Genomic DNA, 13358 nt, shown 5'->3' on the forward strand with positions numbered 1-13358 from the left:
GGATCACGGAGTTATGACGAGGATTAATAGAGGGAGTGAGGGGAGGACGGTGGAGAGGGGATTGATGAAGGCTGGGGAGAGATGAAGGGTGCAGGAGAGGTGGCGATGGTGGCTCAAAGCTCCACTGTAGTACAGTAGCAGGAGTTGGGGGTGACAGATTGTGGTTCCGGTCTGCTGCTGGGTGGACGCTTGCAGGTTTGGGCCAAACACAGCCTGTGGTCACATGTCCAGCCAAGTCCCTGACAAGCCTGCTGGGTAATGGTATAATAAATTGAATTTAATATTGAGCACATGAATATGCATGTTTTTGTATATTTATGCAAGTAAAAACATAAATCAGGTGACCTTGAAGTGGCTTGTGAGGCAGCATAGTAGGTTCTGAACAATGAACACAATATCACCATACAATTCTGCATCAACTATCAGTTTCCATGAATCACTCACATGACTCACTGACAACCTGGGCAGCAGGTGTAAGACACGGTATGATCTCTCCCTGTCTAACTGGCTATGTCTCTGTCTCTGTCCCTGCCTTCTCTGTCTTCATTCAATTCTGAATGTAAACCTCACTTTCTCACTCTGTCCATCATTTGAGCGCCCTGTGTCAGTCGATTAGCATCTGTCCACCCTGATGGAGGAGAAATCCATCTAAAATATGGACAGTTGAATTTAAGACTCAGAGTGATGAATTAAATCTCCTTCAAATCTTCAGCAGCAATGAGAGAAAACCCAGGACGGCTTCCATATGAGGCGGGACAGCTATGGAGCCCTGGAGTGACCAGTGACGTGGTTTCTCTTACAAGGCCACAGGATATAACTTGTTCCCTGATTCTGTGATTTTATGTTTTGGAACAATAATATGTGGCATTCAAAATAAGTAAATCAGCCTGAAAACAATCATTTTTCCCTCTACGCCCTCCAAAAAAATAAACAAATAACAATCTCATACTGAACTGAATTTTAAACAAAGCCTAATAATGAACACCAAATTTTAAACCCCAAGCCCCTTTATGTTTGCCTGCTCTTGTCTCCACTCTCATTATAGGCTTATACAAGACTCTAAAATCTACCAGCCAGGCACAGCATGTATTATTTTGTTTGTTTTGCATAAAAATAGCACGAGGCAAAAATGCAAATTCTCATCGTCTGTGTATGTTCTGAAAGATTCAGGTTATGGTGAAGAGCAAATCAACACGCAAACCCATTAAGTACAGTGCAACTCAAAGCATGTGCAAAGCCAAGACAACATTCAACCTGATGCAAAGTGTCTGTGCAGCCTCGAGATCAGAGCCAAGCCCTCTCTGATGGAAAAAAAAGGCAAAAATCAGGTCAAAGATTGCTGCTGATTTCTGTGTTGATGTTTAAATCAGTCAGAATGACGCAGAGGTGTCAGATCTGTTGGCTCATTATGCACTCAACTGTGCTGAAAGGCAGCTGCCATTGGTTCTATGGGTGCAGACAGAAGAGGAAACACTGCCAGTGTCAGGAGAGAACTTAATTAACCTTCTCAATTAACACGGAGAACAAATGGACAACCAGGTGCTTTCGGCTCCACAATTCAATTAATGCTTCTCACTGGCAACAGACTCGGTGAAGGTTGAGGCCAAGCATCAATTATGGAGCGCTATACACTACTACAACACTGGGGATTATACAGAGACAAAGGGCTCTCTTTAAAAGGTTAACTGTGCCGTCTGTGGTATAGTTGGCGGAGTAAAAGAAGGCGGTGTTTGTCTAATTAGAGCAGTGTAAAGCGTCAGCTGCTAAACATGAGGGAAATGTGGTATTAATGGACATAATTAGCTGCTGCTGAAGTACTCACTCTCTCTGAGCGAGACGTGTGAGAGATCGTGACCCGCGATACTGCCTCTCATGAATATTCTAAGCTTGTAAGAATTTTCTTAGAAGCAAATTTGTTTTCAGCTTCAGGCGTCACATTGTTGTAGAAACCTGCCATTCAAAGTTTGTCACTCACATCCATGATATCAATAACTTGTCCTTGAGACAAACATGGGGTCAAGATGTGTGAGATATTTCGGTTTATTACTGGATTCCTTTTGCAATAATTTCAATCAGCAATATCCTGCGTTTCAGTTTTGTACTAATTAGCAAATGTTGACACGCCAGCAAACTAAGACCACGTTTACTTTTGGCATAAAAATGTGCTTTGGGGGATTTGATTGCCATCAGACTGAGCTGAACCACATCAGTGCGCTGATGATGGATTATGATGCGGGTGGACATAGGGAGAGCAAGAACTTTATCAACACCAGCCATACAAAATCTAAAGTTTGACGGCGCATACGCAAGTTTCACATCCCGTCTTGATCTGTAGTTGGCCTCCCTCATGAGCGCTGATGGAGCGATGCAGCCGCTTTAGGAGTAGCTCAGTGCACAGTGAGGGAGAGCGTGAGCAAGAGGCTGCAGTTGCAGAGCGGTGTGGCGTGTGTGTGTGTGTGTGTGTGTGTGTGTGTGTGTGTGTGTGTGTGTGTGTGTGTGTGTTGGTGACACAAAACACTGGAGACACATGTTACTACCAGGTGTGAATATAATGATATTAAATCATATCCACATACAATCTGCATACCAGAGGCATTTTATTGTCAGGTGTAAATTGCCTCTGGATGGTGAGCATTATTGTAAACGCTGCTGTTTAGACTGAAGCAGCACTGTCGCTCACTGAGCAGTGGAGTTTGCTTGATACACAGAATGCAGCAGATCAGGCTGAATCAATCTTTAGGTTTTAATAAGACTCAATATTCAAAATAGTCCAAATACTGTTGCTAAAAATGTGCCATGATGCTTGTGTCCTTGGCACTAATCTTAAATTGCTGTTCAGTTCTGAACTACATGGCACTCAGTAAAAATAGCACCAGCAATTTAACAGCCAATTTGGAAGTCTCAGAAAAAATACTCTCCAATCTGCACATGTGAAAAAGATTTATCTGAAGGCAACAATCCCAAAACTAAATCACCTGTTAGTCGAGCAAAAGGAAGCCTAATCATCCCGCCAAAGCCAAATCCAAATCCATTTGTAACAGTTTCATGTAGCTTGCTAGGAAAAACACAACCTTCTGTTGAAAGAGGTAATACGCTGGAATGAAAATCATCCTCGGTGAAAACAAGAGTCGGATGTAGAATCCAGGGGCGAAAAGTCAAGTTGGGGTGAGGGCAGGAGCAAAACTGGATCTGCAAGGTAATCCATCAGGATTTCATGATCCAGTCTCAATGCACAAAGACTGGAGGTTACGGATTGCTTTGTCTGACTTTGCCACAAGTGTGGCAGGCAGACGTGCACTTAGCAACAGTGAAATGAAATTATTTATCATAGGAAATGACTTTAAACTGTTTGTATCATACCTTCCTTCTAAAGTTAATGACAGGAGGCCTAACAAAAACCCCTACAAACAACTTCCTGCTGCCAATCTAATGTGTCATCAGCTGAGACCTCAGCGAATGTGGCTGAACGGAACAACAGGAGTGCAGTTACAGCCGCCATCAGCAGACAACAATGTCCCATCAGTCAGCCATGAGTGACCAGTCTGGGAGAGGAGCGGGTGGTAATGATTTCCACGGTTTAAAATTTGATGAAGAAATGGAAACGGCAAGAATGAGTCGGCTGTAAACAGCCTGGTAAATGCTCGCTCTGTGGCGAGCTAAATTTAGCAATGTCCTATAATCTGTCCCGCAAGCCTGCTTTATCAGTATCATTCATTAACATCTGTGACAGGATGGACGTCGTGGCTGCAGGAAAAAAGGGCCTTTCTGGCTGCTCAGGAGGCATGAAATCACCTGGTGAGGGTGGGGATAATACAGATGAATGAACACTGAGTGGGAATGTTAATCTTGGGGAAACATCTGTCCTTAGAGAGAGAGAGATGGTGCTGCTGACTCATTCTCTCCACCTCTCCTCCTCATTGCTTCATCACACATCCACTTTCTCCAGCTCCCTCTGTTTTGGCACCTTTGGTCATTTTTTTCCCCTTTGTTTCCAAATGTGCTCTCATGTTTCAGTAAACTCTGCCTCTGTACACAATAGATTTTCATCCCTGTCACAGCAGGGGGACAAAAGTAAGCCTTTGAGACCTTTCTTGTTTTTGTGTTTAAATATGAGATGATAATAATAATAAAAAAATAATATTGAAATATTATGTTGTAATTTTTCAGCTTCAGGTTGTGCAGTCATAACTCATGTAAGAAAGTTCCAAATGTTTGCAAAGAGAGAGAGAGAGAGAGAGAGAGAGAGAGAGAGAGAGAGAGAGAGAGAGACGCAGACCAGTGCCAGGAACCACGGAAGGATTTTCTGCATATGCTTTGTCAACTTCGATTTGAACATTGGGATACTATGAGAAGCACGTTCCATTGCTGCTGAATGATAACTTTACAGTATTTACTTTTCCACAACAAATATTAAAGTATGCTAACCTGCAGAGGGCAGAACGGCCAGTGTGCTGAATGTGTCATCTCTCCCCTCCCCTCCCTTGTCCAGAGTCACGACCACAGCGACTGCAACAGTTCATTTTTTTCATGCACTGAAAACCCTGTGGTGACGCACTGTGAAAAAGTCGTGTTTGCTGAAGAAACACTTCGGCTGAGTGACTGATGCCTTTTATCAGCGGAGTGTGTGTGTGAGTTCAGCCTGCTTGAAAAACTGCAAACACTCAGTCCACACTGTTACTAGAACAAGATGATCTTCCTCCTGTGTAAGTCAAATTAGACGGACATGCTATACAAACTGCCCCCCCTCCATGAGATGTTGCTCAAGAATTATAAAATCGATGACAACTAATTCAATTAAATCTAGTTTTCAGGCTCGGTGTGGCTGGTATGTTGGCACATCTTCATATTTTCATGGTGTACTGGGACATTTGAGCAGAACCGAGATGTCTTTAATTGTCAGCGACACCTGTTCTTTTGCTGTCATAATCCAGGATCTCCTATGAACAGCTTCAGTGTCTTCCTCTCAGCATTTCATACATCACGGTTTATGGACGCAACCTGAGATGTGTTCGTTCACAACTGATATGAAGGCAGACGGGTTGTTAGCTCGCACGTGAGCTGATGTGCTCCGCCTCTTTTGTTCTCCACACTATTTACCTGCATAAAGCCTGGCCTAGTTTGATTGGTCAATACAGGACTACCAACAGAAACCAGAAGGCTTCTCCTTCCAAGATCTTGTTCTTTGCCCTCATATCCTGAACATAGATGCTGATATGCGTTTATTGGATGAGGCTGAATTAGCTGAGCTTAGCATAAGGACTGCAATCAAGCAACTGGCAAACTATATTGTTTCTTTAATTTGTATAAAAATGACAAGTTGGTCATTGTATCAGCCTACTTTTGGAGCTTCTTTTAGTCAGTCATAACAATCAAGCAATCAAGATGCAGCATGTTAATTAGTGAGCTTTAGCGAGAGGCTAACCAAATAACACTTGGCAAGGAAGTGAAAGTCCACAAATGTTCAACTGTTAATCTAATTAAATCATAATTTCAGTTAAATGACAGGACGTGCAACCAACAGAGAAAGAACAGAAAGACTGCAACTTGCGATACTGCATATTTAACAGTACTTGGAGATGTTTCCATGCTCATAACTCAAAATTCTAAGAGTGAAAAGATAGAGAAGTGTCTCTTCAGTTATTTCAAAGCAGTGGAGTAGATCAGTTAATATTGGAAAATGTATAACTTTTCCAGAAATGTGAAATTGCTCAAAACTTTCTGCCTGGTTTGGAACATTTAAAGAGTAGAGTTGCTCTCAGCTGTGGCGAGTCTGCTTCGTCTGATCAAACTCAAATATTTATATGATTCTCAACCTGTGCAGACACCGCACTTTTGTTTGGAACTTACAAAGTTGGACTGCCCACATAATTCTGGACTGAGTGACGGTGCAATGGTGTGTGTGTGTGTGTGTGTGTGTGTGTGTGTGTGTGTGTGTACACGCGCGTGTGCCAGAGATGCTGGGACAGATGGCGGACGCCAGATTTACTCAGGCGTCCCACTGTCTACAACCACAACGCTGTCTCCTTCAGTAAGATACAACACTGTCCATCTGATCCCTACAACCACACAGCATCTGCTGAGGCATTCTGCCGTGTGTGTGTGTGTGTGTGTGTGTGTGTGTGTGTGTGTGTGTGTGTGTGTCAGACACAGACAAATAGTGTGTTTGTTTATGCTCTTTAGTTTCGCATGATGGTTCAGTGCACAATATATGATAAATGCCAGAATGCGCACACAAGTGCATATGTTCCAGCCTCTCCTGTGGTTTAAGGGTTTATCTTCAATTAGATTGGAAAAGCATTAAAACTTCCAGAAATGGGTAAAAACGATTAAGAGGAGATGTGGAAATGGGGAAGGGGTGTTGTAAATGGAAAAGAGCTACAACCACTCAATAAACTTAATGAACTTACAGCACTCGAGCAACAAAGAGAGGGTCATGTCCCCTGCTCGTTTCAGAACAGAGCGGCCCATTCACCCCACACACACACTTAGAAGTGAACTGTACTGGCAGGATATCAGCCATCGATGTGAAAATGAACCTCTGCGGCTCTAATGACCCTCAGTCCTGCTTCTCATTATTCCTGCTCTTCCATGTGGCAAACCTGCACGGCCCTGCAGCTCTGCAGATGGTCCCTCTCTCAGGTCTGATACTGAACAAATACCGATGTGTGACCATAACACACACTGTAAATCCTGGACCTGCTTGTATGGTGACAAACAGAGGATGTGCTGTTATCTGAATTAAGCAACCTTAATATTTAACAGCAAATACATTCTTGTATCTTTCATTTTTTTAAAAATAAATCAGAGCTTCCTGAAGTGTTCCCAGCTTATTATGCATTTTACATAAAACACCTCAGAAGGCTGCTAGTAAGACGATACTTACCAAGCTCATGACACATTTCCTCCGACATGTAGTGTGTTTATAAAAACGATATGAAAACCTGTGTTCCAAGCTGTGTCTTACACATAGAAATCAGTTCAGCCCCTCGATTGGCTGATTCGGACTGAGCCGGCTCACACCTGACCACCACAAGATGAGTGGGCGAGGAAGAAGACACGTCACAGGGCCACCAGCAGGGGGCGCATACCGGCTTGCACATGTAGGAGGCGTGATGGTGATGATAAGATTGGGCACCGTTTGATTGATTCTGAGTCATCAGCAGGTAGCAACCCAGGAATCACATTTATTAGAAGATAAATCCAGGTGGGCTTCGGGGTGTGACGGCCTCGTGACGGACCAGTCTGACATCCCGCAATCCTCTCGTGTTCTGGTTAGGAAAAGACAAGATGGCATCCACCACCATGTCATGCTTCAAAGTGGGACTTTAAAAAAAACAGCAGACTTACATCACACTATGTCACTCATTCTACACACTATCTAAAATCACCACCAGGGTCAATAATACAAACCTGTTGCGGTGTTAAGACTATGGACTTCTCGTTATGTCATTTGTCCTCCCACAACTACGTAAAAGTAATACAACTTAATTTGAAAACTGAGACCTCATATAAACCTTGGGCCACCTTTCCTACATTCTCTGCAAGTATTCAGTGTAAATGGAGAAGAAAAAACACAGGATTCTTCTCTGTTCCGTTTGTCTGTCTACCCTCATCAGACCCGAAGTTGCTCCCCAGACTCTTGCCTCTTCCAAATTTCACCATGATGAAACTGTAAGTAAAATGAGGACAACCACTCTACTCTTGGCTTGACAAGAGCCTCATAATGGTAAATGCAACATTCTATCTTGGCTTCATTTTCCACCAGAAAGCCTTTCAAACTTCTTCTTTTTTTATCCTGCAAGAAACTACACCACTAGTTCCCTGGACACACAAATTACTTTCAATGTGTTTGTCTGATCTGCTGCTCCAAATAGTCTCCTTGACCCCGGTGGTAAACTTACATGTGTGATGTTGGCACGACACTTACAAAAGAGCCTTTCTCACTTCCCACCATCAGCTTGAAAAGTCAAAGTCATTCTTTTTATCCGTCTACTGAAAATCGATTTTCTCTTTTTCTTTACAGAAAATAGGCTCTGCAGTAGGATGTAGGCATGAGTGCGGCAATAGCCTGTAAACCCAAGGGCTCACCAAACCAACTGCTTTCTACTGACAGAAATACATTCTGTCTCATGTCATTCTGATCTCGCCGTTTCACTGAATCTGACAAGTGGATGATACATAGAATTGTGACAGCGAAAGACAGTGAACGGAGGTAGAAGATGGAGGAAGGGACACACAAACTGAGAACAGAGATGCTAGACAAAGCCGATGTCCAGGGAGGGCATCTCGGTTGGAAGGCACAAGGCCATTAGCATTGTTCTGCTAAATCGAGAGTTCATCCATGCAAAGAGGAAGACGGAGAGGGAAACAGAGGAGGAGAGAAACAGAGAGACAGAGAGAATCAATGATGATTTACACCTGCTGTTGGAAGCCCCATATTCTCTCTGATTAGTCTACTTCAGACACACAGAAGCCCTCTGAGCACTGATTACACGCTGACGACACCTGCAAACCCAGCAACAGCTACAGCTCTGCTTTCCACCTCTTGATTTTGGATTATTTCCTATTTGTGGCATCAGCACCCGAAATACCAAGCTGGGTGTCACATATGGGAACCCCTCTAAGTCTGCCTTTGACCAGTGGAGGTTCGAGACCTTTGGGAGGCCGGTTGTTCTGTGAGAGGGGCACAAGGGGGTCTCATCTGGCACAGACCAGGAGAAACAGAAACAAAGTCCCTTTTTTGTTAAGTATTTAGTCATGTGAAAAAAAACAACATAAAATAGCGTGACTGATATCTTGTTTACATTATTTATTTCAGAATCAGTACTTGTTAATTAACCATACCGCATTCATTTAAAGGGAACATCTGTTTTTTTTAATTTCAATCTGGACCCTGTTTCCCAACTTTTTTAGTTTGAGTGATGAAATTACCATTTTTATAATCTCTCCATCATGGATCAAGGGCAGAGCTGCCTGCAGCCCCAGAGCAAGCTATAATAATAATTATAATGACAACAACTTATATTTATATAGCACCACGCAAAGTACCCAAGGCGCTTTACATTGGTGTGGGGAAACAGGCAGGGTGAAAGGAGGGCTGAAGACAAACAGACGAGGGGAAGGCAAACTAAGACTGGTGGGGAACGGCCATGGTGAAAAGGTGGGTCTTGAAAGAAGATTTGAGGATCTGATCTTGCGGAGGATGGACAGCAGCCCATGTCTGAGGACCGCAGGTTCCGAGATGGAGTTGGGGGGGGGGGGGTGCATGAAGGGATTTGTTGGTGAGGAGAAGGAGCTTGAAGGAGATCCAGTATCTGATGGGGTGGGGGTAATGTGGGGCAACTGGCTTCTGTTGAATTACATCCACTGAAAGTGCATTTTTTCCCCACACTTTCAAGCTCGGACTGATATAACAAGAAAACTTAGACAATCTTAAAAAGTAGAAGCCCTGGTTAGCTGCAGCCATACACTCCATGATCAGTGGGACCAATCTCAGCATCCATGACAACTCAATAGGTGTCACTGATGAAGCCATAACACTATGCATGTGCTGCTGTCACATGACACACACACACACACACACATACACACACACACACACACACACACACACACACACACTGAGCATCATCTAACTATCTGTGCGCATACATACCTCCATATTGTTCCTGTCCAAAGAATATTTTGACCTACAATTACCTTCTGCACTACTTCCGTCTGTCCCAGGTGATTTAGCCAGGACAGTCAGACAGGTGTTCAGGTTGCCCTTCATCATTTTTCACCTCTGTCCTTTCCAATGCTCCATTGAAGCCGGATTCAAACATCTGCAGGACGCTGCCGTCCGCTCATGGATGCTCATATTTTACACAGAAAGGTCAAGGTTGTGAAAGGTCAAGTGTTATTTATGCTTAATATTTCTTCAGGTGTAATTTGAATCGACAGGAGTTATACAGCCTATCATTCTGGTACAGTGCAAAAAAAAAATAGATGGATAGAATTAGAAATAGATTGGATGACGTTTCCAGGCTTGATAACCGTGGCATTCTGGCATTCAGGTGGAAGCCCCAATCGGATCTCTGGCTTCCTGCTGCATGTTTATTACTTACTGCTGGCCCACTTGTCCGCCACCGGAAAGAAAATTGGTATTTGTCCTGAAAGAGCGAACAAATGACCTGCAGCTGCACATCCCACAGTCACCAGCAACAAAACATCTGTTCCTGCTCCTCCACCTCTCCTCTTATATTTTTCACTCTTTCACCACCTGTCCCATTTACTTTCCTGTTCAACTCTTGGGTTGTGTCACCTGCAGGTCCTGCTGCTGAGAAATAGGAGCTGTTGCAGATGATGAGGTGTCTCTCAGAGGCCTGTGCTCTCTCTCAGCATCCATTAGAGTGTTATGACCAGCTCTCCGCCTCAGCGGTCCCAGGGCATGCAAAACTGCTTGCCATTCTATTTCCCGCTCTCTCGCTCCTTAACCCGAGTCCCTCAGTAGCACTGACTCGGCTGCGATGATAGATTGCAGCAATTAAGTGTTATAATCACCCTGAGACTTGGGACTGGTGCTAATGGGGGGGGGGGGGGGGAGTGGGCCCCCTTGTGGTGGGGGAGAAACTGTAATAATCACAGTTTTTCACTTTGTCAGTCAGTGTCAGATGAAAGTAAAACAATCAATATGGAGACATGGAGCGTGCCGTAGACAAGTGGTTAAAAAAAGCAAATAACATCAACAGGGACATGAATTCAGGCATTATAAGTCCTCCCAGACTACTGGAGGGCTTTCAGGGATATTTTGAGTGAAATCTGGCAGCGCATTTTTCCATCCATCGTCATCTTCCGCTTATCCTTACGAGTAAGGGTCGCGGGGGGGTGGAGCCTATTCCAGCATCTACGGGCGAGAGGCGGGGTTCACCCTGGACAGGTCGCCAGTCCATCGCAGGGCCAACACACAGAGACGAACAACCATCCACACTCACATTCATACCTACGGTCAATTTAGAGAATCAATCAGCCTCGTCCCCAAATTGCATGTCTTTGGACGGTGGAAGGAAGCCGGAGTACCTGGAGAGAACCCACGCAGGCACGGGGAGAACATGGAGACTCCACACAGAAAGATCCTGTGCCCGAGCCAGGACTCGAACCCGGAACCATCTTGCTGTGAGGCCACAGTGCTAACCACTGCACCACCGTGCAGCCCGCATTTTTCCATACTGAGCCAAATTTTCAAAATTCTTTTCACAGCACAACAGCGGTTGATGTGGACTTCATGGATTACTTCTGATTCTCTATCTGTTCTGTCATATAAGTCTTGAGGTGTATCATCACAAAACTGTGACAGGACATATTATCATTTTGTACAAGTTCACATCATAATTGGCTGCCATTGATATACGTAGTAACTGGTGTAGTAGCTTGAATGATACGCTTAATTGTAATTGTAAATACCTGAAACCCGCGCCCACCTTTAGCTTTCATTTATAGGTGCTTTTTTAAGATCTATTTTTAAGGCAGCTCTCAAGCGCTCAAATCTTTGAACCAAGAGGGTGAAAAACTGCGTAGTGAAGACCTGACATGTGTAATTGTGGGTAATACATTCATATTCAATTCTTCAGCTCTCCTGCACAGAGACAGAGGGAGGGACATTCATTGATTAACATAATTTCAAACAATTCATTTGACATCTGCCCTGTTTAAAGTGTGAATTTTACAGATAGTAGAAGCTATGATTTCCACCCAAATGATTTATTTCACACCATCTAATTTCCATATAAAAGGGGTTTTGATCAAATTACTCCTGAAGGTGTGGAGATGGCTTTGCATTTACTTCATCTCATCTTTCCAGAAGAGTGAACTAAATTCAATACAGCAGGGATAAAAACCAAGCAGCATCGCAACGGGATAGCGGGATGTCATTGGTGTGTATATTTTGATTTACAGGTCACTGTATGTCAATGAGGCTGCACCCCCCCGTTATTCAGAATAATCCCATTTAATAATTTCAAAAACAAACCATTTCAAATGCAACAGTGATGCATACTGCAATGGTTTTAGGCTTTAGGTTGTTATTTTTTTTTATTAAAACATTATTGCTTTATAAATTACAAAGTTTAATTTAGAGATAAACATCTGTGTTTTAGTGTTGAAAAGTTTCCTTTATAATTTGGATTATTTCCCATTGGATGGGAGATGAACTGTTCTGCTCAGCTGAAAGTCTGTCCACAGAACTGTGAGAAATGTGTGCAGAAAAAAAGAAACAGTGCATTGTCTGAGTTTATGGTTGATGGTTATATTGTGATGAATCCCCGTTTAAAAAGACAGTTGACCCCAAAACAGTAATAAAGCCATAAAACTCCTCCATATTGCTGATGATGTAATTTAAGTGTCTGACAGATTGTTTTGAAAAATGATGCTGATGCCAGGATTTGAATCGTCACTTCTGTGTGAACTATCCCTTTTCAGGAATCTATTTTCTGTTGACACACTCAAGTGTTGCGTATCTTCGCTGCAGGGAAGGCATGGTGCAGTGCTGCATCATGTTTCAGCGCAAGTCTTCAACAAAAGAAAGTGCTGCTCTTACAGTTCGGTGAAGGTCCGCAGCAGAGCGAACAGGGACGACAGCATCGTGACCTCCAGGTGTGTTCCTAATTTATCGGTCAGGGCTCCTCACCTAAAATACACAAAGATAGTTGCATGGATAAAAGGAAAGGCACACACACACACACACACACACACACACACACATATCCTTACATCTTCGCTTTTGTTGATTATCTCTTTCCAGCAGTTTGCTAGCAGATGTTTTATTGTAACATTGTTGGTTTTTGAGTGATTGAAAGCACAGCAGTACGTCACCACCACCACGTCACTCACACACTCACACACACAACACATGACCACACACATTTTACTACAACAAAGTTCAGGCAACATGCACTCAAAACTAGTGTGGGGACGTATGGACAATAATGCTGCCAATCAAGTGAAGAAATCTTTTTTTTTGGTGTGTGTGTGTGTGTGTGTGTGTGTGTCTTTTTTTTATCCACTGAAATCTTTTTTGCATTTTTTTCATTGAAATCAGCACTTAAGAGGTTATAATAATAATAATATTATTATTATTATTATCATCATTATTATTATTGTTGTTGGACAAGTAACTAAATATTCCAAATTATTAGTCAAAAATGTAAGCCTCTCATTTTTTAAAAAATATCCTGCACTATTCAATTATAAATCCTCTGTCAACATAAAGAAGAATAACACAGTAGGAAAACTCAAAATAGCCGCCATATTTGGGAGTCATCTGGAACATTTTCATTACCTGCGCTTGAGTTACAACACTGACAGGTGTTGTGTGGGCCAGA

The 13358-nt window shown here is 43.1% G+C and overlaps 1 protein-coding gene across 4 annotated transcripts in view; it reads right to left on the reverse strand.

Annotated features, from left to right (window-relative positions):
- The window catches only part of sphkap (SPHK1 interactor, AKAP domain containing), a 123349-nt gene that overhangs the window by 37344 nt on the left and 72647 nt on the right, over positions 1–13358 (reverse strand). For 3 of the 4 annotated variants that reach the window (XM_086215629.1, XM_086215630.1, XM_086215631.1), the window contains exon 2: positions 12575–12664. The exons of the other annotated variant lie outside the window; for it this stretch is intronic. In XM_086215629.1, coding sequence (XP_086071755.1) covers positions 12575–12618 — 44 coding nt within the window. In that variant the 5' untranslated portion in view covers positions 12619–12664. The remainder of the gene's footprint in view (positions 1–12574; positions 12665–13358) is intronic. 4 annotated transcript variants of the gene reach the window in all.

The sequence above is a fragment of the Aulostomus chinensis genome, chromosome 10 (assembly GCF_037954235.1).
Source record: "Aulostomus chinensis isolate RoL2024-O1b breed Wild chromosome 10, RoL_Achi_v1.0, whole genome shotgun sequence".
In the NCBI taxonomy this organism is placed as follows: Eukaryota; Metazoa; Chordata; class Actinopteri; order Syngnathiformes; family Aulostomidae; genus Aulostomus; species Aulostomus chinensis.